At 45.9% G+C, this 26,099-nt stretch overlaps 1 protein-coding gene across 3 annotated transcripts in view; it reads left to right on the top strand.

Moving 5' to 3' along the window:
• The window catches only part of LOC8036091 (E3 ubiquitin-protein ligase TTC3), a 195,433-nt gene that overhangs the window by 64,286 nt on the left and 105,048 nt on the right, over positions 1–26,099 (top strand). For all 3 annotated transcript variants that reach the window (XM_040499934.1, XM_040499933.1, XM_029987983.4), the window contains exons 10-16: positions 2,838–2,955; positions 10,466–10,616; positions 10,709–10,745; positions 13,591–13,630; positions 13,715–13,798; positions 14,498–14,587; positions 14,669–14,746. In XM_040499934.1, coding sequence (XP_040355868.1) covers positions 2,838–2,955; positions 10,466–10,616; positions 10,709–10,745; positions 13,591–13,630; positions 13,715–13,798; positions 14,498–14,587; positions 14,669–14,746 — 598 coding nt within the window. The remainder of the gene's footprint in view (positions 1–2,837; positions 2,956–10,465; positions 10,617–10,708; positions 10,746–13,590; positions 13,631–13,714; positions 13,799–14,497; positions 14,588–14,668; positions 14,747–26,099) is intronic.

The following is a 26,099-nucleotide window of genomic DNA, read 5'->3' as shown; positions in this document are numbered from 1 at the left end:
CCTTAATTTTTATCCAGTAGATTTAAAAATACATGTGGCATTGTATTAGTGTAAGTGAGCTGCCGGATGCTTGGCCTTTTTCGGGGAAGCGATGGAAGGACTACACGCTATCTTTCTGCCATTTAGAGCAACCTAAACAAGTGGAACGACGCGACAACTGCACTCATCATTGCTTTGCTGAGCTGCGTTTCGCATTGCTTGGCACGTTGTGCACAACGAATGCTTCTCCCGGTGACATTGTCATTTCGTTCGCTCTGAATGCAAGCAACGCAACTGTCTGAACCGGGTTTCAAAGCAACCTTGGCAACACGCTGATATGAACAGTTGTCTGCTCTACACAAAACAAGAAGCAATCCAAAGAGCACCTAATTCGTTGGGCCATTATGAGTCGCAGTTTTTCCTGCGGCCCTGTTGTTGCTGCTGTTTTAGTTGCTCTGGACACGACCGACGCAACTTTACTTCGGTGACGATTATGCCAGCAGTGTGCACTGGAAGAAGTCGCGAGAGATGAGCAAAGATACCGAAAGGAATTCGTTCTGACCATTGCGGTGTTTTCCCTCTAGGTGCCGTCTGTTTTGCTGCAGTTGCAGGCGAGCCCCTGTTTAAGTCTTTTTGGTTTTTTTGCAGGTGTTCTTTCAGTGCTGCCCAAACTATGGTAGAACCGTCTTGATACGTTTTTTGGGGGATCGTGATAAGAAAAGGATTATGATCCCGGAAAACATAATGCTTCTGGGGTGCCTATAGATCAGGGGTCTCAAAAACGCGGCTCGCCGGCTGCATGCGGCCTGCGACTCGCCGGAACGCGGCCTGCAGGCAACCGGCTACGAATCCCGGTTCACATGTCTTGAGCGCTAGAAATGGCATGCAACATTGTGATCTCTTGCCGATTCATTTTCGCTCGATAAGTAGCTCCGCTCTTAATGTATTCACATAGTTTTTACTTATCTGTGTTCATTTGCCATTTCTTTTGCTTTTTTTTTGCCTCCCAGATTTTTGTAATGTACAACAATTGCGCTACTAGGTTACAAGCACGAGCTCTTTGTTGAAGGATGAATCTCGGCTACGTGAACTCTTGATCAGCAGGAGCAACTGTCAAAGATAAAGCTACAAGCTCGGGATTATCGCCCTAAAACAAATATCACCATTAAACCGAGTATAGAAATCATCAGGAAAGCAAGAACTGCCAGATTAATGATTGTTTTTAGAGACCTGTTAAGCTTGGTTAATTCCTGAACCAGTTGAGCAATGGGAATGACAGTGTGTTTGCTCTCTTGTTCTATTAAAAATGCGAACACGTCGGCGGGGTGGTGTAATTTTAATTCTTGTTATCGCTTCGGGTAAGGACCCAAAGTAGTCATATAAACAAATCAAATCTAAAAATGTGACTGACAAAACTGAGTTTACAAAAAGTATAGAGTGTGAGGTCTCTTCTCTTTACATTAGTTAAAATCCCTCCCCCCCCCCCCCCCCCCCCCCTTCCAAAAGTTGGCCCTCAGTCTTCCCAGTGTGGGTTATCTAGCCCCCGTGCTCAAATGAGTTTGAGACCACTGCTGATGCAGGAAGACACTTTGGTAGTACATTCACGCTGGGAGAAATTGTAGGAGAATCTTGGTTGATGCCTAGCGTCGGAAGTCTGCGGAATATCCGTTGGAGAGCAGGCTTCTTCCAAGGCCTATATTTTCAACGGAAAAATGTTCCTCCTTGCTGCAAACCAATCTGAACACAAGGCGGAAATTGTGTTTACTGGCGTTCACATTCTGTCCAAGCTGCAAATGGTACCTACCGTGGCTCCCCTGGTGTCTTGAAGTCGGCTGGGGTGCTCATAGTTACCTAATATTGAATACTTTACGGTAAGAAGTCTACAAAAGCAGGGCCTACAAGAACGAGCTGCGGTATAAAATTGGCGCCGAATTAGACGTGAGCGGTTTCTGCACAAGTGGCATTAAATTCGCGAAGCTTTGTGAAACCTGGAGTTGTGCAGGCACGGCGGATGATTACAGATGTAGACGACACTGCCTTTTACCGAAGAGGGAATTTGGTCAACAGCAAAAGCATCTTTCGCTAGCGTGAATTCGGCATTCCACAGCAATTTAGAGGTGCCATGATTAATAAGAGTCCGAAGAAGGGTAGAGCACAGAGCGCTCCTATGCATATTGAGTATAGAGGAGAGAGCACAGGATTGCCTCATTGCTCCGCCAAACTTAACCAAATTTTATATACAACAATGTACACATCAAGTTACTCAGTGGGAAGAAGTGGCCGAGTGGGCTAACGCGTCTCAGCTCGGAGCGTGGAGCGAAAGCTTGCGCTGGGAACCTCCTGGGTTCGATTCCCGCCGCCCCCGCCAGTTTCGATCTGGATGAGTTTCGTACCGGCACGCGTTTGTGTTATCACTACTGTGTGATGCACATTAAAAACCCCAGGTTAGCGGTTGTACTGCACTGGCTAAATTTCTCATCTACAGCTAAGAGACCGATTACCCGTTGAAGCGCATCTCCATCAAGGCTGTATAAACATAAAAAGCAAACCATTTTTTTTTTTTTTTCAAGTTACTCAATGGCCAAAGTGGTAGATAACTCTGTAGGCGAAGGATCCCAAATCCCAAATGCTATCGCATTACATTTGGCAGTTCCAAGGAGAAAGGATAGTTTTTCTTTTTGCTTTTTTAGTGCACTGAACAGAGTATTGTTTCCAGGTCTTATAGTTTGGGAAACTGTAAAATAGTTTGGCTGTTTCCAGATCTTAGGTTTTAGTAATTTACGGTGGAAATTGTTCCTTGTGGTTACTGTGTTGCACATTGTGCATGTCCTTCAAGTGTGGGCCTTTGGTATCTGCAGGAGATTCAACCATCTGCTGTACAGCAACCGTGCCCTGTGCTCCCTACAGCTGAGCCGATACAAAGAAGTGGAGTTAGATGCACGCAGGGCCATAATCCTTAGCCCCAACTTTGAAAAGGTGGGCCATCTTTTAGGAATTGTGTGGGGCTGCAATTGTGGACGATTTTCACTGTGCAGAGGGTACCACTTGAAGCATCTGCGCATACGAGGCAGATCTGCTCGATAATGGGCAAGGATTTTCGGTCTTGAAATGTCTCTTGAGAAGGGGGTTTGCAGTTGCGCATCCCTTGGCAGAAACAGATTCACATACTGAAAGGGTCCTCTGGCAGAATGTGAAGAGGCTATAATTTTTGATAACATGTCTGAAGTTGGGGAATTATCAGTGTTGCATCATGTTAACTGTTTATTTTGTCAGGAAGATATTAACTTGCAAGGGGAGAGTTGTATGTGCAAAGTTGTCCAAAATGTTTCCTTCATTTTTGCAATAATATCATTGGTGCATTGACTGACAAGACCAGTCAACAACATATTACGGAGTGCTGATCACATTGCTCGGCTGATAACGCCACAGTGCTCCAGACATGGCACCGCCTGGCTCGCCGTTTAATGCTCCTGAGATATTATTAAAAATTTACGAAGCTGTAAAGTTATGTCAAAAAGAAAGGGCTACTCCAGTCAGGAGCAGAGTTCATTTCATTGAGAAACTGAAAATTCCATACCAATGCAGGTCGGGAAAATTCCCCTCATTATTTAAGGCAGAAGTTTGGTTTCAAGACTATCTGTATGAGTACCAAACCTAGGCTAGTGATATATAAATAGGCTTTCTTCTTTGTTAAGAAAGACAACTATACTAAGTTTGAAGCCTTTCTGATAATTAGTTTGTAAGTTAGAAGATTTTGCTGGTTTGTGCAAGCCCCTCAGATTTATTAACTCATTGTATCATGATAAAACTTCATGTATAATGCCCCAAGACATGTCTCCAGGGTGTGAAACTATTGGCCTTTTTCTTAGTTGTATTAAAAAAACTTTTCATGCTAGGCGGATTTTCGCACCTTGCTCTTAAATTTCACAAAAAAATGTTATATCACTGGAAAATGAAATAGTTTCACCCCTTGTATTTGTTATTTAAGAATATATTGTAACAAATGAGTAAATTCAGATTACCGTATATTGCCGATTATAAGTCGACTCCGAATATAAGTCGATTTCTTCAGACTACGATACGAAAAAACAATTTTCTCGTACGAGTTAGGGAAATTAGAAAAATTTGTTTATTGGCATGGAAGCATATTTACACGCAGAAGTAAACGGTGGTTTACTCATCATCGCTCGACACTACGATGCAGTCACTGTCGCTAGAGTCCGGGTCAGCGCGCTCGGTCGGCTGAAGCGGCGTCTATATTGAGCATTTCGAAAAGGCCTCGCAAACCATCTCATCCGGTAATCCGTACCAGGCATCGTTGACCCAGGTCGCCACGGTGCTTAAAGACGCGCGCTTCACTCGGCCTGTCGGAGTCGTCGGGTTGTCCTCCCGGCTCAGCCACTCGTTGTAAAATGCTCCAACACGATCTTTAAATGGTTTGTTTAAAACCACGTTGAGGGGCTGGAGAGCCGACGTCATCCCGCCTGGAATGATTGCCAGGTCGCAACCCGCATTCGCCACCACCTTCTTCACGCGATCCGTAATGTGGGCGCGGAACGAGTCTAACACGAGCATGCTCCGGGGTTTCAGGAGCGCACCCGGGCGCCTGCACCAAACGAGGCGAAACCACTCGAGTACGGTCTCTTCATTAAAAAAGCCCTTCTCATTCACTCGAACAATAACTTTCGGCGGAAACACTTCTTTAGTTGGCAATGTCTTCCGCTTGAAGACGATGAAGGGAGGCAGCTTGTGGCCGTCTGCTGTGCAGCACAACATGACCGTGAAACGATTGTGCTCGTTCCCAGTCGTCAGGAGGGGAACTTGGCGCTCTCCCTTGCCGGTGACAGTCGTCCTACTCGGCATGTCGAACCAGACCGGCGTCTGGTCAGCGTTGCCGATCTGGCCGAGCATGAGGGAGTGCTTCGTTCTTACTTCTGTTACGTATCGATGAAATGCCCGCGATTTCTCTTCGTAGGCGTCGGGCAGCCGCTGGCAAACTGTTGTTTTTCTTCTTAAACTCAGGCCACATCGCCTCATGAAGTTCGTGATCCATTTTTTTTAAATCTTGAACTCGCTCCGTCCAATTTTCATTTCGTTGGCAACAGCGCGCGCCTTGCTTTTTATGTCGTCGTACGAGACGCTGAGGCTTTTGCTCCGCTGCTCCGTGACCCATCGCAGAACAACCTCCTCGACCGCAGGGTACTGGCCTTGTTTGGGGCCCCGAAAGGACCGACGCGCACCCGCGCAAGCAAAAAGTTTCTGCCTTTGTTGTCTCCATCCCCGCACGCACTTCTCTGAGACACCGAAGTGACGCTCCGCCGCGACGTTGTTCGCCGCCTCAGCGAACAAAATAACCTTCCTCTTGAACGCCGCGCTGTACTGACGCCTAGCTTGAGGCGGCATTTTCTTCCACTTCGTGAAGGCTACTGAACAGACATGTGACAAACAAGGGTCTAACATGGCCGCGGTCGCGTGCTTTTGCTTGTGTACCTAGGTACAAGTCCCTATGTTTCCTCCACGGAGTCCCTAGATAAGTTTATGATTCAACCGCAAACGCTTTCCTGATACAACTTTAATAGTTTCATGCGACTAAAGGTGTTATAAAGTAAAATTAAGATTTAAAAATATTATATTTTTGTTTTTAGAACAAGTTTATGCAGGTAATGGCTTAGCTGGCTCTCGAGCACCACGAAACTAGTCCCTTGTGAGGAAAAAAAGTCCCTAGGATCTGTCGTTCGTCTAGACGCGTTTTTAGGCCCTGCGTATAGGTCGACTCCGCGTATAAGTCGACCTTCCTAATTTGAGATACCCATTTCCTGAAAAAAAGTTCGACTTATATGCGGCTATATACGGCAATAGTTCTCAAGACATTGCAAAGCAAACCAGATAACAAAAACATATTTTGAGCAAAATGAGGAAGAAGATAAAAGACTGCAGCTTAGCCTCATAGTACTGCCCTAAATGGTGCTGTAGGGGTTCAGGGGCCATATTGCATGAGGAAACACTGTAAAACTAATTTATCGTAAAATACCAAGCCAGCGCCCACTCAAAATTTAGAGATGTGCAAAAAAATGGGGGATGGGCGCTCGTTCGGTCATCAATTTTGCATATCAATGTACTGTGCATATTTTCTCAGATCTTACAAATTTGGGAATGGGCGCTTAGTGTGGAATAAGCGGATGCTCGGTATTTTACTATAGGTTCAATGACAGATTTGGTTTTACAATAATCCCTGCCATTGTAAATCAGTGACGGTTTCTAATCGAATAAACAAACATAAATAGACGCGTCATTATAAATTTTCTTTTATAGCTTCAGAAATGCCTTGTCAGACTCCCTCAAAACAGAACAGAAAGTGGTTTAAAATTTTCTTTTAATATTCTTTAAAAAAAAGGACCTTATGATGTTTTTTAATATACTTTAAACGACTTGATTTTTGCGGGCTCAAAGTTTTGTGAATCGGGCCAAAGCTGATCATTTGAAATCATTCGTGGGTCCTAATTTTCGCGAATCCAGTGTAGCTTTCATAGCGTTCACATATTGCCTGAATTATTCGCTAATCGTAGGAGATTTGCGAAAATTTAGTCGTTTACAGTATATATATTTTTAATTGGATGTAAAGCGAACTGTGAAGAATGGATTTTAGCTTTCTGTGACACTGTATTGAGAGGTAAATAATAAGAAGTTTAACTTACAAAATTAGTATCTACAGTCCCTGTCCGGCATTCGCCAGTTGCGAAATCCCGACAAGAAGCCTTCAGCACACCCGAAGCTTTCTTGTGGGATCCAATCGCGATTGTGTACAAGTTCTTGTTTCTGAGCCTGCATCGCCTGCTTTTTCATTTCGTTTTTCATTTTGTTTTGATCGTCTATCTTCAGTTTTCATAGTTCACTTTTCGGTGAAGGCTGTGCCTGTGGTGAAGCCGCAAATGCGACAAGGCTTGGGCTGCTGCTCGCGATTCATGAATCCGCGAGGAGGAGTGGTGGAAAGCATGCGGCCGCCATCTATGAAAACGCATCGGCGCCTCACACCTTCGCATGCTGATCCGGAGCCTGCAGCAGCAGTGTCGACATTATTGATTCGAGGTCAGAGGAGAAAAATAAAAATAATATGCCTCGTTCCGCTCCGACCGTTATGCACCGCAGAATTAAAGTCAATTCAAGTAATATTAGTCGGATCCTTGGATCAAGGGGGAATTTCTTGAAACAGTTAATTGGGAAGGAAATGGAAATAAAGAAAACCGGCAATTGGGACCAGCCAGCGGAATGGCCCGGGAAAAGCCAGTGACTACCAGAGCCCTTCAGTACTGGACTCGCCCATCCGGCTCCGCTACCAAGTCACGAGCGTGCCTCACAGCGGGTCCGACAATCACCGCATGGCAACCATGAACCACGCAGCCCGGTCGCAGTGATTCGTTTGCTATCTCGGCTCCCACACAGTAGCTGCCCCAAAGCGAGGGCCCTTCTCACCTTGGGAAGACTCGAGAGGCGCTTCCTTTTGTCAGCCTTCCCCCTAAAGGGGCCTCCTTGTCGCACGGTCAACCACTTCGTCTCACAAGCTCCCCTCCTCCAGCGGGGAAGGCTAGGGGTGACTGGCTCCTCTTTGTTCTCCCCCATCCACAAGAGGAACCCTAGAGCTAGGGTTAACGAAAAGTGCCACCGCTGCTGCTACGCTATGTGACACGGACACTCAAGGCGTTTGAGCGAAAGATGAGTTTTTTGGAGCGTGCCTCAAATAGGGTGACCACTTGTCCCGCGACTCGCAGGACTGTCCCACATTGAGGGCTCGTGTCCCATGTCCCGCGAGAAATTCCCAAATCTTCAAAATGTCCAGCAATTCACACTGCCGTAATATTGACTGCAACTCATGGTGCTGCCGAACAACGGGGCACAGGGAAGCGCGGAGGTCACTGGTAATCATGTGAATCGCAATGGTACACCATTTTCTATCCAAGCATTGCGGGAAGCGACCGTCCTTGCAGAAGACAAAATATATTTGAATAGAAAATTGCTCGTTTATTGTCGTTATTTTCATATCGCTGTATCAACGCGAAAGGGTTGCTGTGGATTTTTTTTTAGTGAAGACAGCCACACAAGGCAAAAAGAAAAAGAGCATAATGTTAAAAATTTGTGTAGGACCCTGTTGATAAAAGTAAGCGTTGACAAGAAACAATAACTCGAAAAAGATTTACTGTTTCTTAATTTCATTTGATGCATTGATTGCTGCTGCAGTTGATATTTATGCTTTCAACTTCGACACAGTTAAAGGGGCCCTCCGGAGCTTTCTGCGATCGTCTGTTTATGTTGTTATATTGCGTAGTAGGTGCAAGTTAATATGTATGCAAAGTTTTAGATTACAAAACCGTTTATTAAGCAGATGGCAGAAGAAATACTTCGGGACTATTTTCTCTTGGAAGACAATCCCCCATTCCCTTCCCATCGCTAAAACTTGACCAATCGAAATGCTGCATCTCGCCGTGAATGCGAACGTTATTACTGCAACACTTTTTAAGCTTGTTGTAAATTAGAGTTTGAGAAAAATGCAAACTGATTGTGGTGCGGGAAACATAGTCCGCAATTATTGCTAAGAAAACTAGCGAACTATGTTTTCTCCCCGCAAGCTTGTTGCTAGGGGGTGATGCGTCGGCGCGTCGGCTCGTCTGGTTCCCGGGGCGTCTGCAGGCGTGCGTTTGCGGGACACGTGTTCCTTCCCGTGGATCCCGACTCCGAAGCCAGCTTTGCGATCCTTCCACGTGTAATGCGTAATGCGACTATGTACTACAGTAGCAGCGCGACGGTGCGGTGCGAAGAACGACGACTACCGAGCACAAAGTCCGGAGAGATTCCTCCGCGGGTCGGCAGTCGGCCGCGTTGGTGACGCGCAGTGACGCCGGAATCCTTCGCTTGCTATTGGCTGACGCGTAAAGAGATGCCCCTCCCGTTTTCCGGGGTCATCTCAGAAAGGGGGGCGTGCCGGGGACTTTGATAGCAATTTTAGTAGGGAAATCCGCCGCGCATGACCGTAATTTTATGATTTTTAAGATCCTTAGGGCCTGTAGATTGAGTTACCGCCATAAATGGACCATAGCAGAACGCTCCGGAGGGCCCCTTTAATGGCATATTTGGTATAAAAAATACACATCACTGAGAGTGAAAACTATTTTAGCTTAATTGCTGCAATATTATTTGCATGTGTATAAGCAGCACAGGATATTAAATGTGTTAACAGAGCCTCGGTTCGTGGTATGCGTGTTTATAAATTTCCACTACCCCCCCCCCCCCCCCCCCCTTGCCCCGCGTGTCCTGCATTTCGTCAGCAGGAAGGTGGTCACCCTAGCCTCAGAGTGGTTTCGTGGAACTACGACATTTGATTCTCTAATCTGTCAAAACTTCTTTACTGAATTTGGTGCCCCTCCACCAACACACCTGAAACTGTATCGGAGGATTGCGACAAAGGTGCGCTACGCGGCTAAATGAGTGTTGGCCGATGTGATGGCAGAGGGTGCGCGGACTGTTCAGTAGACTCGAGGGACCAGTTTAGAAGATGAGGGGCAGCTGCAAGATGTGTGCGTCAGCTACGACGAAACATGGCATAAGCGAGGCCACGCATCGCATTTCGGAGTCAGCTTCGTCCATGAACTTCACACAGCCCTCGTTCTTAATTATGCAATTGTACACATGGTTTATTATGCGGGGGGCGTAATAAACCATGTGCAAAAACCTCGCAAGATCGCGTGTGTGGCACTCAACGAATCGTAGAAACATCCCCTATGTTTCTTCATACTCTCGGCGTCTACCTCGTGACGCAGGGGTGAAGGAGAGAGCTGTGCAGTTGCTCGCCTGCTCTTGCTTGGTCCCCAGTGTGTCCTTTGTTGTCTCCTGACCCAATGCTCCACTGGACTCCCTCAATTGCGGAACCACCAAACGCACAACTCGTCTCGACAGCTCTGTCGAGAGGCATACCACAAGCACTTAAGGCCTTTGCAAATGCCTCAGCTAGCAGTGGCATGAGGCTGAGGGAGTGTCTTGAGTTCTAGGCGGCCGTTGTTCACACTGGTAGAGAACGCTGCATGTGCGACCCTTTGGCAGCAACCACCCTTACATGTCCAGGTAGTCTATTTGTGTGTGCTTTTCCTCGAAGGTGAACATAAAATTAGATTTGTGAGGTTGTGGTATCATTACATCCCTCGCAGCCTCTTTGCCAGCCAAGGGTCTTAGTGGAATGTGGAGTCAATACCGCGCATCCGCCCATTCTATACTAAGTGCCCATTCTTTGTAAGATCTGCGAAAATATGCACAGTACATTGATATGTAAAATTGATGACCGAACAAGTGCCCATCCCCCATTTTTTCGCGATTATCTCTAAATTTTGAGTAGGCGCTTGACCGGTATTTTACGGTAAGTAATTGAGCTGACTTGTTGACCATTTAACTTTTCTCTAATGAGACAGCCTCTAAATATGACTTCCGCCTCACAATTGCGCAGGGTTATTACAAGACTGCTCAAGTGTACGAAAGCCAGAAACAGTGCCACCAAGCGAAACAAGTGATGGAGTACTATATCAAACGCTGCCACCTGCGTGTTGTGAATGTCAGTGCAGAGGTCAAAGACTTCTATGAGAAGCTTGGGAAAGCAGGTAGATTTTCCCATTTTTCTTGTCTATAATTTACCAGGTTCACTTTCACATTATTTGGGTTCTAAGCTTGTTCCTTTCACTTCTATATTCAGTGGAACAGAAAAAGAATGGAAAGACTGAGCCTAAAAGGTGAGATTGCTGCTTGAATACTTTTTTGATGCCCGGTGCATGTCATTCAGGAGAGGAACTAGCATGTGAAAGATTTGGGCATCAAATTAATTTGTGTAAATGTAGAGTTGGGGTCATACCGTCAGACTTCCTTTACCCGAATGCCTAAACATGGCCATTCAATGAAGCATACTAAACTCCCAGCTCATTCCCTATCATTTAAATCTGTTATGACCACTATAATGAATTTCTGTGTAAGAAATGAAATCATTGGCCCTGCAAGGACTGCTATTATGAATTTGCGAGGTATGAAGTAACTGATTTCTCGTAAATTAGCTCATTCACACTATACGTTTTGCAATAACTTGCTGAACTGTGGAGGCTATGGCCAACATGATCTAATAGGAGCTTTGGAGCGAGGCACGTGACACCACTTGACGGGAGAGTTTGTGTCACTGTACCAAATGCGAGAGCCGGAGGAACCGGCTGTTGTCTGCTTTTAAAGTGTCGTCTGATGCGAAACCTACCAACTTAAGGTGAATGTTCACCGCCGCAACGCTGTCCGTTAGAGTAGCGAATGCTTCGGGGAACAGGTCATGAAAAACCGTACCTTCAATTTACCTGCGAATTTAATGGGTGCTAATGCCTGGTCAATGTTTTGAGCAGCAGCGGCCGATTACACGGCTGGGATTGTTCAAAAGCCATGCTCTTCGTGGAAAAGAGGTGATCCGCATCGAAACGTTGAAAAAGAATACAGTTGAACCTCGATTTAATGAAGTCATTGGGACTGGCTAATTATTTCCTAAATCGGGAACTTTGTAAAATCGAGGAAGGGAGATCTCGCGCATAGGCTGCACGAGAAATCTGAATTTGTTCATTAAATTGGGAAATTCATAAAATCGGGTTTTGTTAAATCAAGGTTCAACTGTAGGTCTTTGTTTTCCGCATCGTGTAGTGTCGTGATCAGAAGAGTCTACGAAACGCGACTTAAAATAGAAGAAAGGTTATTGCGCTAGAGTTAGTTGACTGACTTTCAGATCAAATTTGAACTTGAGAGTTACCTTGAAAGTACATTATTTCTCTGAATTTAGTACTGTGCTCGAATACCTTTCGGAGTAGAGTATTTCAGCTTTTTTCGTATAAATGAGGCAAATCCATGTGAAGAGAAGCATAGAAAAGGTGTGTGCTTATCAAATTGCCTTTTAACCCCTTACTGCAGCCACCTGTACAATGGTTTTTCTCGCATCAAATGACCCATTTCAGTTTTATTGCTTGTGGAAAAAAGCACACAGATATACTCCCAAGTTTCAGTGAAAATTGGTGTAGTCTTGGTTCTGTATCTGGCTCAGTTAGAAAAAATAAGAACCCACATGTACTGAGTTATCATTTTACCTGCACTTCGTAACTTATTAGAATTATTTCATTGTAGTATTTAATTGAAGTATGCAGTTAAGGCATGCAATAATTAACAAACCAGAAACACATGGCATTGCACTTAGAGTCGCTCCTGCCTCAATATGTAGGGGGCTCTTAAAGGACGCATGCTAAGGAAAAATGCATTTTTTTAAGCAGCCTGGTTGAGAAAAGGAAGTCATAAAACAAACTTGCTACGAAACAAAAATTTTTAAAGCTATTTTTACGGCGCTATACAAATTTGAAGTTGGCGCCCGCGGGCGCCGCAGGAAAGTGGCTGCTATTTGTCATGTGACTGGCCGCTATTTGTCACGTGGTACTTGCGCTCTTTCGGAGGCTTCCTATGATCTCTAAAAGTTACTTATTTATCTTTGTTTCAAGCGAAACAAAAAAATGAAGATTAATAAGTAACTTTTAGAGCCCAAAGGAAGCTCCTGAAAAAGCGCAAGCAGACGTGATAGACCTGTGCGCCGGCGCCGCAGAATGGACGAACTTGCGCGGTCGCGGCAGCGGCGGCATGGAGCAACCTGTCGAAATGATAGTGCACCATGCTTAGCGTGCGGTAGTGACCTGACTTTGAGGCGGCAGGGGCGCCACGCGAAGGCGTACAGGTCTATCATGTGACCCGCTGCAAAAATAATTTTTCTCCGTAAATATGGCTCTATAAATTTTTTTGTTGTTGTAAATTTGCTTTTTAACATTCTTTTTCTACCTAGGCTATTTAGAAAAATGTTTTTTTCCTTTGCATGTGTTCTTTAAAAAAGCTCTGAATGTTCGGTGCATGTCCTGCACACGGATTATTCGCTGTTTGCCTGAAATATTTGTACATTGCCCAAATATTGGGCCATCACCAAATATTTGGAAATTTTCGAATAGGCAATTCTCAAATCGAATATGAATCAAATAAGAAAAATATTCTGTTTGTGTTTGAAATCTCGAATATTCGCACACCCTTAATATGTTTCGAGTTAGAAGCCCGTCTGGTTTCCTAGTTCCTGAAACAAGGGTCTAGACATGGAACTCGAGTACTGTTCTACATGAGTAATAAAGTAATACAGATGCCTGCAAAGTAGGGGTGTGCAAATAGTAATTCTAACCGAATAGCGCTGCATCATTCATAGCTTTCACAGCACTTGGCTGACTCACAATTTGCCGGTTCTCTTTACTGAGTTCAAGCTAGGAATGACGCTGGACCATTCGAAGATGAAGGCCTATTGCTTCCTACTCGTTACAAAGCCTATTTTGTGACTCTGAAAAAGATTTTTGAGTTGGCCATTGTTGCAAACTATCTGGCACCCTCATTTCCTAAAGCAGTTCACATGGCTTGCAAATGTGCCAATCTCGACTTTCGTGTTCAGTATTTTTTCCGTTAGCTCTTAAAACTGAGTAACTCGTGCAGCAAGCCCTTTGCTCATTCCATAAAGTTTACCATCTTTTCTGCTGTCCCTTACAGCTCGCAGGCTGTGCCCATCAAATCCAAAAAGAAGCCAGTGGTAAGTTTGCTGATTTAAGTTTGGCTGATACTACTTCTACATTAACATGAAACACGTAATTGTATTTCTGCTCACTTTTTCAAGGCACTTGAGCTCCTCTCGGACTCGGACTCTGAAGACACGAAACCTGCCAAGCCCACTCCTGTCTACAAATCAAACATTCCACGGGTACGGTTCAATTTTCATCATTTCCTATATATTATCCTGGCACCGTTCAGGCTACCTTTCACGACCGAATAACATAGTAATGCTTGTCCAAAACTTCTGACATAGTTTGCAGTCTCTTGAATTGCTGTCATACGATTTTATCTCTTCATTCAGTGAAACACTTGATGCTTGAAGTAATTTTAGAGAATTATTAATGTCACACAGAGCCGTTAAGATGTGCGGCACTGTATCTTCCAGACTGGGATTAGAGTATTGATCTGCTTTGTCATTGCCAGATACTGTAAACGACTAAATTTTCGCAAGGACCTAATTTTCGTGAATCGCCTACAATTTGCGAAAAATATGTCTCGCGAACAATTCGGGCAATATGTGAACGCTACGGAAGCTTCACTCGATTCGCGAAAATTGGAACCCGTGAATAATTTAAAATTTTCAGCTTTGGCCCGATTCGTGAAAATTTGAGCCTGCGAAAATTAAGTCGTTTACAGTATACAGTTTAAAAAAAAAAAAAAAAAGACAGTTGGCTAGTGAATTTGGTGCTGTGCAACAGGTCTCGCGACAAATGTAAATGCTACCAAAAGCTGAGGCAGCAGAAAGCTTTGGTGGGTGCCTGCACCTCGAAGTTTGGGAAGCATTTTCATTCAAAGATTAGCTGTCAGCCATTTTTGTTTGAAGGCAACTGTCTCTTCTGGCTTACAGGCGACACTCATCAAAAAGGCCTCGGAGGACCTCCTGGCTGGTCTTTTCAAGTCAGCTTTGCAAGGCTATAAGGAAGCTCTGGCATCAAAGGTGCTTAAGGCTTTCCATCATATCTGTAGCAAGACATTAGAAGTGATTTACAGTGTTCCATAATGGTTCAAAACCTTGCAGTCGGCCATGCCTGAATCGGAATTGGTCGTCTTGAAATATGCAGCGGGACATGCTGCTGCCAGCCTCGACTCACTGGAGGTCAGTTTTCACATTTTCGTGGGGATGTTTGCACGATGACATAGCATGTCGTTGTACAGTATATACTTTTAAACTATTGAGCCTTAACATGTTAGACCCAGTTACTTAGTTGCCAGACTGTCCCCTTTTCATATGGCGGTTGCATACTCATAGCAGTTTGTCCTAGCAGCTCTCGTGTAGTGAAGCAAACCAGTCGAAGCCTACAAGGAGTTAAAAAGGGCGGCTTCCTCCTGGCTACCCTTCTTTCTAGTTTATAAAGTTGCAGTACTGCTTATTTGTTTGAAAAATCTAACTTCCAGACTTCAAACTCTTGGAAAAGTTTATTGCGAATATTCACTATTCCTGTCAAGTAAGTTGCGGTTCTTTGCTTAGGTCCAAAATAGCAAACTAGTTTGAATTTCAGGCGTCCAAAAAATCGGTCGGCGTCTGTATTGGTATGTGATGAGATACCGTATTTGCACAAATATATTGAATTCTTTTTTTCAACGTCATGCGCTTCAAAACATGTTTTGCATTGTATTCGGAATTGATCTCAGCCGCGAGGTGCCTCTGGCACGAGAGTGCCGTTTCTTCGGTGGAAGGGGGTTTGGGGGGAGTCGGATGGTTACAAATATGAGGGAAGGGATGCGAAAGGAGGAATAGAGAACGTAAAAAAGAGAATTCACTGTCGCCTTCGGCTGTGTGCATACATGCGTGCCTTCACCCTGCTCTGCTTTCGTGATTGTTGAACGCTACAAACGCGCAAAAGCACTGCAGGCCTTTAGGAGTCCGGAACTGGACACGACGAGGCAAATCCTGGGTGCCATTTGTGCTAAAGTTGTCGATCGCCGAACTTCCATTTCGCCTGCGCAAATACTCTGGCTTCCCTGCTTGAGCGGTCATGCTTGTGGGCTTTGCGACCAACGTCGTTGTACCAGTCCACTTAAAGTGGAGGGGGGCATGGTACACTGCATCGTTCAACAAGCAGGCAATATTACTATCCAATGATGTCGGAAACTCGAGTGCAGCACGGCGTCTTGGGGTCAGCGAGTCTATGATCGAGGATGGAGGAAAAATCAAGACCGGATCTTTCGAGCGGCACCTACCCGAAAGCCCCTCCGTGCACCCTAGCATGGCTGTTACCCCGATCTTGAGAAGATACTTGCAGATTTCGCATGGGAGTGGGGTGGACAGTTTTTGTTCTTCAGTGCTGAAACAAAGCTCTAAGCAGAGGAGCTTGCGCAGGAAGCCAACATCTCTTGCAACACTTTCGAGGCCAATCGCCCTTGGGTACAAAAGTTCATGCATAGAGCCGGATTTTCACTTCGCCGTGGGACATCAGTCTGCCAGATGCTCCCAGCAGATTACAAAGAGAAACTGATGGCCTTCCTTCCACCTTCATATCATTCACCTGTGGAGGCACCAGAACTATTTCGTGGGACAGGTAGGAAATGCGGATGAGATGCCTATCTTTTTGGACATGCCATCCAACTACACCATGGAGGTTCGCGATCCGAAGGAAGTGCGTCTCTGTACATCAGGCAACGAGGAGACTCTCCTGACGGTGATGCTTGCCGGCACAGCAGGTGCACATAAATTGCCACCGTTTTTTTATCGTCCAAGAGCAAGACGATCCCGAAAAACGAGACTTTCTCACCCTTCATGGACATAAGGCGGGGCTTGCGCGGGTCCTTGAGAACCCTGAAAACTCTGGAATTTGAATACGGCATCTTGAAAGCCCTGGAATTTTTAGGAATGCTTGAAAACACTTGAATTTTCCAATGATGGTCAGGTTTCTTCTTTCTTCGTTTGCAATAATAGTATATTTTTTACAATAATAAAATATATTAATTTTTTTACATGTTTATTAACATAAATTTCAATGAGGAAGATTTTTTATATTGCACATTTAGACACATTTAGCTGATGCTTGTTAAAGGGACACTGAAATAAAAAAGAGGAGGGAAGAGAGAAGAAACAAGCGCAAACTCGCACTTCACTGTTCCTTTCTATTTGTGCGCTATTTTAACCATGTTCAATCATTACCGACTTGCTCAACTAACCACCTTACTAAAGGGACACTGACAACCCCCAAAATTTGTTTTATTTCTTTGCCAGGTAATTAAGGTGTCAGTAGTCTGCCCAATCAATATTTTACTATAGCGTCGCATATATTTTAAATACAGTAAAAAAATGCAACTGCTCGGAACCGAAATTGAACTGAACTGGGGAGGAAGAAGAAATATAGAGGAAGAGGGAGTTGGCAGAAGTCACGTGGATGTGCAACCTTTTTTTTCTTTAGTCAACATATTTGCGGCTTTTTAGAAGCCACAAAAAACGGGTATTACATTTCTTTTTTATTTTAATATTTACTGTGTGCTTTCGATGATCCACAACTTAGATTATATTTGGTGGTTGTGTCTAAACCATAGAAAACAGCACATGACCAAAGAGAAAAGAGTAAGCGTGACTCAAACCGGCCAGTTCTCGATCGGCGGTTTTCGGGCAAAAAAATTACTATTACGAATGGCATTGCAACAGACAAGGAATAACTGAAGAAACTGAAATGTTTAATGGGGCGAACTTGTGCTCAAAATAAAAAGGAAACTGGAGATAACAGCAGAGCGTCGTGGGCGTCGAAGTCGGCGTAAAAGCAGAGTCGAACGCTGGGGCGAGACTGACTGCATATCGCTAGTACTGCCCTTATGTACGCGCGTGGGCTTCTGGAACAACTGGCCTAGAACGTTCTGCTACTAGAACATTCGGAACTCGATCAGTCGAAAATGTTCTCGAACTTGCGAGAACGCAATGTTGAAAGAATAAATAAAAGAACATTCCACCGACTGGAATCGAACCTAGATTTTCCGTGCGTAACTACTCGCTCACGCACGCGGTCGCCCGCCGACGCGCGTGGCAATACGAATTTCGAGCTGCAAATTGTGTTCTGGGCAGTTGGGCTCTCGTATGTCACATACAAATAAAAACCTTTGCGAGTATAGATACCCTGTCAGTAGGAAGTTTTAGCAGGTTGTTTCACACAAACAGTTTGCCCTCGAACGCATCGGCGATGCCTCTGCGCATGCACGCGCGAGTCGTTCGGCGCGTTGGGAGGCTCTTCTCGTTCGTTTCTCCCATTCCGGCCGCTGGAGTCGTCACCGCAACGCAGCCAGCACCGTTCACGACTCGGGTAAAAAACAAGATGGCGGTCGGTTTGGCGAGTGACTTCGCCGACCCAGCCGAGCGTTCGGCTGAGGACTGCGGTAGGCGATTTGCCATCCTCTTAGTCTGCTTCATTTGAGAGGTTGAACCAAATCATTTCGAGGACTGCTCACAATGGTGAGCGATTGGGAATGCTGTAAACTGCACATGCTAGTAAAGTGCTTGCGATCTGCGGGCAGACTAGCTGCCGTGGCGACCGCGAGCAGACGGAATGATTTGGTTTGACGGCACACAACGTGAACGATCGTTCAAGTTGAAGATGACGGAGACACACCACATACCTATACGGTCGTTTAGATACCTTTTAATCTATCTAGCTTCGCAGTTCTTAAAATTCCAACCGGCAAATGTTATGTCGGCCGTTTTGTTTACATCAGTCGTACGCCGAAACCACGAGCCGCCACGGATTTACACGTTGCAGAATGTTCCACATGTTGACTAGAAGATGGAGCCACCGGTCAAACAAACCATCATCGTTTACACGGTCACGCCAGTTTCACAAGTCGCTAAAATATGCCAAATTTCACGTACGGTTTCACGGAACCGACCAGCTGCACTGTTCGTGATTTCGGAACCGTGTGCTCAAAAAACGACTCGCTAAAACTCCCTAGTGTCCTTTTAAAGGGTCCCGAAAAGAAAAATGTCTTTTTTTAAACAGTCTGGTTGGGGCACGTGACGCGTGTGTCAAAAAATAAATTTTATGCGAAGAAATAATTTTTTTTATCAATATTGACGTTGAGAGATTTATTCAAAATTCTGCGCGTCTCGCGCCGCCAATATTACTCTAAAAAAAAAAAAAAAAAGTTTTTTTTGTTTAAAAATAATTTTTTGACATGCGTGTCCAAACTAATCTGTTCAAAAAAAAAAAAAAAAAGAAACTTTTTTCTTTTTAGGTTTTTTTAAGCTTCTGCCCACAATGGTAGCAGTCTCAGTGGTTCCGGATCTGGTCTCGCGCGTCCGCCATTTTGCGATCTTGCCCCTCGTTCGCCTTGTTCTCTCGCATACTGTTGACTACACAAACTCATTTCTGTTACGTCCCAGCACGGTACCCCCGCAGGGGGCACCTGTGAAAGCAGGTGTTTGGAGAGGCGTCTCCACGGACCCCGAGTCCCGCAGGGGGCGCCTGCACCTTAGGTGCTAGGTGCTTGGTGAGTAGCGTCACCACGGACCCCAGCCACGTCGGCCACCATACCCGCACGCAGGGGGCACCTACTTTAGTAGGTGCTTGTTGAGTGGCGTCACTACGAACCCCGAGCCTTGTGGGTTCGCCCACCCACGTCTGGCTGTGCGTGGCGTACCCGTGTCCGGGGAAAAGGGGACCCTGGTGGTTGAGCTGAGCCTGGGGTATGCTTGGGCCCTTCGGGGCCCCCCGGGCGAGGCAATACACCTCTTCGACTCCTGCTTCTCGTAGACGGGTGTCCTGGCTTGGCCCGACCAGAATGATTCAGTCAGTCGCCTCTTTTACCCTCTTCTTCCTTCTTTCACTTTTCCTTCCACCTCTTTCTCTTTTCTTCTGCACTCTCTTCCTTCCTTTTTCACCTTCTTAGGCGGCAAGGGCTAACCTTGAGTGGAACAGGTCCTGTCCCTGCATCCACACTCGGTTATAGTGCCCGGGCAGCACTGGTAGAGTAATTGTGTCAGCCAAGCCTTTCTTGTTATGGCACATTACCTACCCCCTTGTTGGGCTCCGTGGTGGGCGGTGCACCTGGGCACTGAACTTCTCTCCCATCTTTATGGGTTCTAGTCAAAAAACCTCTGATCGGGCCCTGAAAAGGGTCCGCACCGAAGCCATCACTGCAAAGACACCTGACCTTCCTCCAAGATTCTCCAAGTTTCTAGTCATTCATTCTGGAGGCGATAAACAGCTCTCACAGATGTCCCCATTCTTAGTTGCAAAAGTACTTGAAGGTGCAATTGGGAAAAACTGCAAGGCAAAGAAAATGAGCTCCGGCGATTTACTTGTTGAGGTGGAAACGAATCAGCAAAGTACTGCACTACTAGGTTTAACATCTATTTCCGGTTATGACGTCTCTGTCTGTCCCCACCGAACGTTAAACAGCATTCAAGGAGTTATCTCCGAAGATGACCTTCTTGACAGCCCTGAGAGTGAAATTGTTGAAGGCCTCTCTGACCAAGGTGTCACAGCTGCAAGGCGTATTACCATTCGTCGTGACGGGAACGAGCTGAAAACAAAACATGTTGTACTCACCTTCCAATCGACCGTCCTTCCTGAAGCTGTGAGGGCTGGATACCTGCGCTGCAGGGTTTCGGCCTTATGTGCCAAACCCCCGTAGATGCTTCAAGTGCCAGAGATTTGGCCATGGCTCTCAGAGCTGCCATGGAAAGGCCACCTGTGTGAAGTGTAGCAAAACCGACCACGAAGCTGATGCATGTTCTAATGACCCACACTGTGTAAACTGCTCAGAACCTCACCCAACATATTCCAGATCATGCAAGAAATGGAAAGACGAGAAAGAGATCCTTACCTTGAAAGTTAAGGAAAACCTTTCTTTCCCTGAAGCACGCCGTCGCTTCGCATTCGTGCAGAAAGGCGGCTAGGCCCAAGTGGTGCAGCGGGGACCTGCACCACTGAAGGTTGCAGTGGCAACCCAGACGTCCTTTCTGGACTATGGGAAGCCACGGCAGTCCCCCACGCCCCAGCTGAAGATTCAGCTTCGGGGGCGTGCAATCTCGGCTGGGCGGTCTACGGACCCTCCAAGCCAGAGTGCGAACCCTCGCGCTCCAATAGGGCAACAGCCTGGGTCCTCTCAGACTGTTTCCCAAACCCAGGAGGGGCCGGTGGCTGCCACAACCGTCCCTCCTCCGCGATCTCCTTCCGGGGAGAAGGGTCGACACTCTCGCCCACACTCCCTGGAGAGAGCATCATCGAAGGAGCGGCATGGCTCTCGTGCCGCACCTGCAGCGCCTAAGGGACGGGAACGGGTAGACTTGGGCGACGCTTCGCCCAGCACCTCGTCTGCCCCTTTGGCTGGGTCTGGTCGTGGACGGCGCATGGCGCCCCGTTCCCCAAACCTAAAGAACCCTGAAGGAAAAGCCGCGCCTCAGGAAACTGAGGCCATGGATGAGTGTGAAGTCTCCACTCCTGCGTCTGACCAAGACGACATGGAGTGGCAGACTACTAAGAGTAAAAACAAAAGCAAAAAACCGGTGATCCCACCAACATGACATTACGAATTAATTTTTGCCACATGCGGCAGCTTTAAAACTTTTATTTATTCTCCGTTTTTTTTTTTATTCATAATTTAGTTCAATTTTAAAACTATGACCAATTTCCACTTTATGCAGTGGAACTGCCGTGGCCTAATCAGAAATATTGATGACGTAAATTATTTTATGGGCGAGCTGAGACCCATTGCACTCTGCCTCCAAGAAACACATTTAAATTACACTAATACGCAGATTTTACGTCAGCACCAGGTTTTTAGAAAAGACAGAATTTCCTCAAACTCGTCTGGAGGAGTGGCACTATAGTCGGTTACAAGTCAAGAAGGTAGGAGAAGCTCCTCCCACAAGTGTGATGCGCCCGTTTCAAATCTCTCCGCAGTCGAAAGAAGAGTTCACTGGAAACGCTCCTTGTTCCGCTTCAATGGATTCCCACTTGTCTCCGATCCCACTTTTTAAGAAAGCGACCTTTGTATTCATCGGAGAGGGAACCGAGCCCCTGAAAGCAGCCTTTGTATCCATCGGGGGGGAAGCTAATCCCCGAAGGTCGTATTTGTTTCCGTCGGTGGGGGAGAACTCTAATCTCCCTCTCGTGGCTTCCACAGTGCTAAGTCAGATTCGAAAAATAAAGCAAATATGTACCGAAAGGCAAGACCCTCCTCGCGCGTTGGCCGCGACGTCACGGAAACGGTGGGACGCTATTGGATGCGGAGGTGGCGGAGGGATATGTGATTCCCTTTGAGGGGCATTTGCCGCTACCTTCTTGACCTGTAACTGACTATAGTGGTGCAGAATGGTGTTGCTTGCTCTGAGGTCCCCCTTTCTACGCCCTTAGAGGCTGTAGCGGTGCGCCTTCTTGTTCACCGTTTGATCACGGTAGTTTCTCTTTATCTGCCTCCTAACTCTCCGCTGCATATCAGTGAACTTGAGTCACTTGTAAAACAATTACCTCAACCTTTTTTAATTTTAGGCGATTTTAATGCCCACCACCCTTTGTGGGGTAGTGCTCGCCAAGATTCACGTGGAGGTGTCGTAGAGCGGTTTTTATTATCATCTGGGTTGTGTCTTTTTAATGGAAGGGAACCTACATTTTTTAGTGCAGCTCATCAATCATTTACATCTATTGACCTTTCTATATCATCACCAATTTTACTTCCATGCTTTTCATGGAAGGTTTTAAATAACCCTCTTGGGAGTGATCATTTCCCTATTGTTTTAGAAAGCACGATGCCAATTCCTTCTATTCCGACACAACTTCCAAGGTGGAAATTGGAAAAGGCTGATTGGTCTCTTTTTTGTTTGGAGGCTTTTATTGATTCATCTGTTCTTGTAAATATGAGCCCCGAAGATGCCACGCTGTACGTTACTGAAGCGATTATAGATTCCGCATCACATAGCATTCCCCAGACTTCTGGACGACTCCCCAAAAAGTGCAAGCCGTGGTGGAGCAATGACTGCACCACAACACGAAAATCGCAAAACAAGGCGTGGTGCATCTTTAGACGATATCCCACTTCACAGAATCTGCTTGAATTCAAGAAAAGCAGAGCCAAAGCTCGCTGGGCGCGAAGGCAAGCTAAAGGCAGTTCTTGGAAAAAGTATGTCACATCTCTGAGTAGTTTTGTTTCATCAAAGGAAGTGTGGGATCGTCTTAGGAAGATCAGGGGAGACTATCGGTCTTTCAGGATACCCCTTTTTCCATCAGCAACATCCCTTAAGGAGCAAGCAAATGTTCTTGGTGAACACTTCCAGGAAGTCTCTAACTCAGCCAACTACAGTGAATCCTTTAAGAGGTTTAGAGCAACAGTAGAAAAACAAGCTATTTCTTTTTCTGGTGCCCAGGGTGTTCCTTATAACAAGCCATTTACACGGTGTGAGCTTGAGTTGGCTCTTGGTGTCAAAAAAGAATCTGCAGCTGGGCCGGATAGGATTCAATACGAGATGCTAAGGAGACTATCGCCTGAATCTTTAAACAGTTTGCTCACCGTTTTTAATTTATTGTGGGATGCTGCTTGTTTTCCTGACTGCTGGAAAACGGCACACATAATTCCTCTACTAAAACCCAGCAAAGACCCCTCCTTACCGACGAGCTATCGCCCGATTGCACTGACAAGCTGCCTGGGCAAAACCTATGAGAGACTTATTAATCGCCGTCTTGGCCACTTTTTAGAGGCAGAGGGTGTGTTTGATAGGAATCAGTGCGGCTTCCGAGCGGGCCGCTCCACGGTTGACCACCTCGTCCGCCTGGAAACTTCTATTCGGGAAGCATTTGTCCATCGCCAGCATTGTGTTTCTGTCTTCTTTGACCTACAAAAGGCTTATGACACGACTTGGAGATATGGAATCCTTCGAGACTTGTACTCGTATGGTGTCCGAGGTCGCATGCTTCGCTGCATTCAAAGTTTCTTGACGGGTTGGACCTTCCAAGTGCGTTTGGGCTCCATCCTTTCGGATGTCTTTCTCCAGGAGAACGGCGTCCCTCAGGGTGGAGTACTAAACGTTACACTTTTTGCCGTGAAGATTAATAGTCTGGCTAAGGTTATACCACCAGTCTGGCTAAGGTTATACCACCATCTGTATCCTATTCAATGTATGCTGACGATGTGCAGATATCATTTTCCTCTTGTAACCTGTCCAGCTGTGAACGGCAATTGCAGCTCACTATCAATAAGATGAGCAGGTGGGCTGATCAAAATGGCTTCAGGTTCTCTCCCGAAAAGACAATCTGTGTTCCCTTTTCACTCCGCCGTGGCCTGTCTCCAGATCCAGTGTTGCACTTGAATGACGTTGCTATATCTGTAAAGGAAGAACACAAGTTTTTAGGAATAATATTTGATAAAAAACTCACTTTTATACCCCACTTGAAAGAGTTGAAACATAAATGCCTACGTTCATCAAACATCCTCAAAGTCCTGTCGCATACGTCCTGGGGGTCTGACAGACGGTGCCTCTTGCGACTTTATAACTCCTTGGTGCGGTCCCGCTTGGACTATGGCGCAGTTTATGGTTCGGCGCGTCCGTCTGCCCTAAAAACGTTGGACCCCATCCATCATTTGGAGCTCAGACTTGCCACGGGAGCGTTTCGAACATCACCTGTACTTAGCTTGTATGCTGATACACATCAAATGTCCATGGAAAGACGAAGGCAATATTTGAGTCTTTGTTATGCTTACAAGATATACAGCTATCCTCAACATCCCACTTTCGACGCCCTTCAACCTTCTACATCGTTCCGACTCTATGAAAACAAGCCGAGCATTGTTCGGCCCCTGAGTTTCAGAGTGCAGAGCATGGCAACATCGCTCCACCTTCCCTTTAGTGAAGCTGCTTTGCTGAGGAGCAATGAGAGAGTTGCGCCTTGGGACCTTCTGCCAATCTCTTGTGACTGGTCACTGGCCAAGTACAGAAAGAGAGCTACTTCTCCACTCGTTCTTCAGCAGGAGTTCGCCGAATTGGAACAGAAATACAAGGACTACTCACACTTTTACACTGACGGATCAAAAACATCAACCTTCGTGGGGTGTGCGGTTTACTCCACTGCCTTCAGGAAAGTTCGACAACTCCACACTTATGCAAATATTTTTACTGCTGAATTGTACGGTATTTTAATGGCTGTTGAATACTTATTAGAGAACAATATTATGAAAGCAGTTCTGTTTGTCGGCTCCCAGAGTGTTCTTCTAGCCGTTTCGTCCTTAGCAGACAGCAGAAACCTTCTCGTGCAATGTCTTCGGGGAAGACTAAACCGAGCACTTCATCTAGGACACCAGATCAAACTGCTGGGTCCCGAGCCACGTGGGCATTTCTGGCAATGAAAAGGCAGACTTGCTTGCTGCCTCTGCAAAGGAATGCCCCAAACTGCCTCTTGGCCTGCCACACCAAGACCTGAAACCGATCATACAGAAATCGATTATCAACTCATGGCAGTTGGATTGGGATTTGGAAAAAGAGAACAAGTTTCACAATATCAAGCCCCAACTGGGAGTATGGGAGAGTTTGTTCCATAAAGTCCGTCGGGTTGAGGTTCTCCTTTGCCGCTTAAGAATTGGTCATACCCGTTTGACTCATTTACCCCTGCTCTGTGGTGAGGATGTTAAAACTTTGCGACAACTGTGAGAAAGCTATGACTGTTTTGCACATCCTGTGGCATTGCAAAGCTTTAAACCAGGAGCGCCGATCATGTTTTCCAGAACTCTTTCGAGATCACCTTCCCTTTCATCCATATTTTCTGCTTGGCGATCAACCATTTATACCATTCAATAGAGTTTTAAAGTTCCTTCATAACACTGGCCTTTTACACCAGCTGTAGCTTGCAGTTCTTTTAGATTACACCTCTAAACCCTTTGGAAAAACCTTTGTTTGGCGCAATATGGCCGTAGTTGCCCTTGCGCCATAAAACCCCAATCATAATCATCATCATCCCAGCACGGTAGTGGCGCATCGAGCGCACTTCCGGTCTGGGGCTGTGGGCGGAAGTCCCCATGTGAGACCTGTATTCCTGCGTTGTTTTGAAAGGTACCTGACAAAAACCTGCCTTCTCGTAAAAACGCCACGACTAGGGCTGTATCAAAAGAGTCGAAAAAGGTTTGAAGATAAGTTTTCATGTGGTCGGTTCGTCCGAGAACGTGGATATGTGCCGTGAAAATGGAAAAGCAGACGCCGTCAGATCACGATTGCTTTGGCGGGAAGCACTTTGGGTTGAATTCACGGATACTTGTCATCAGATTTGTTTTGTTCCAACATGAACGCCGGAAAACCGTCAAGTTGTATGGACCACCTGCGGACTACGTTCAGTTCGTCTTCAAGTGCGAACGGCTGCCTGATCGTTCGAACTGTCTTTTGCTCTCAAACGCTTCTGCTTGTCATCTGCTCTTTTAGACGACACCGGCCCATAGACCATACGTTGGCCCAGTATTTGCGATACGAAGTAAGTGCAGGCCTAAAAAGACTTAAGTTTGAAGGTTGGTGAGCA

This window comes from Ixodes scapularis, unplaced genomic scaffold, assembly GCF_016920785.2.
Source record: "Ixodes scapularis isolate PalLabHiFi unplaced genomic scaffold, ASM1692078v2 PGA_scaffold0__279_contigs__length_252992795, whole genome shotgun sequence".
NCBI classification, from domain to species: Eukaryota; Metazoa; Arthropoda; class Arachnida; order Ixodida; family Ixodidae; genus Ixodes; species Ixodes scapularis.
Note: the sequence above shows the minus strand (reverse complement) of the source record. Positions and strands in the feature narration are given on the sequence as shown.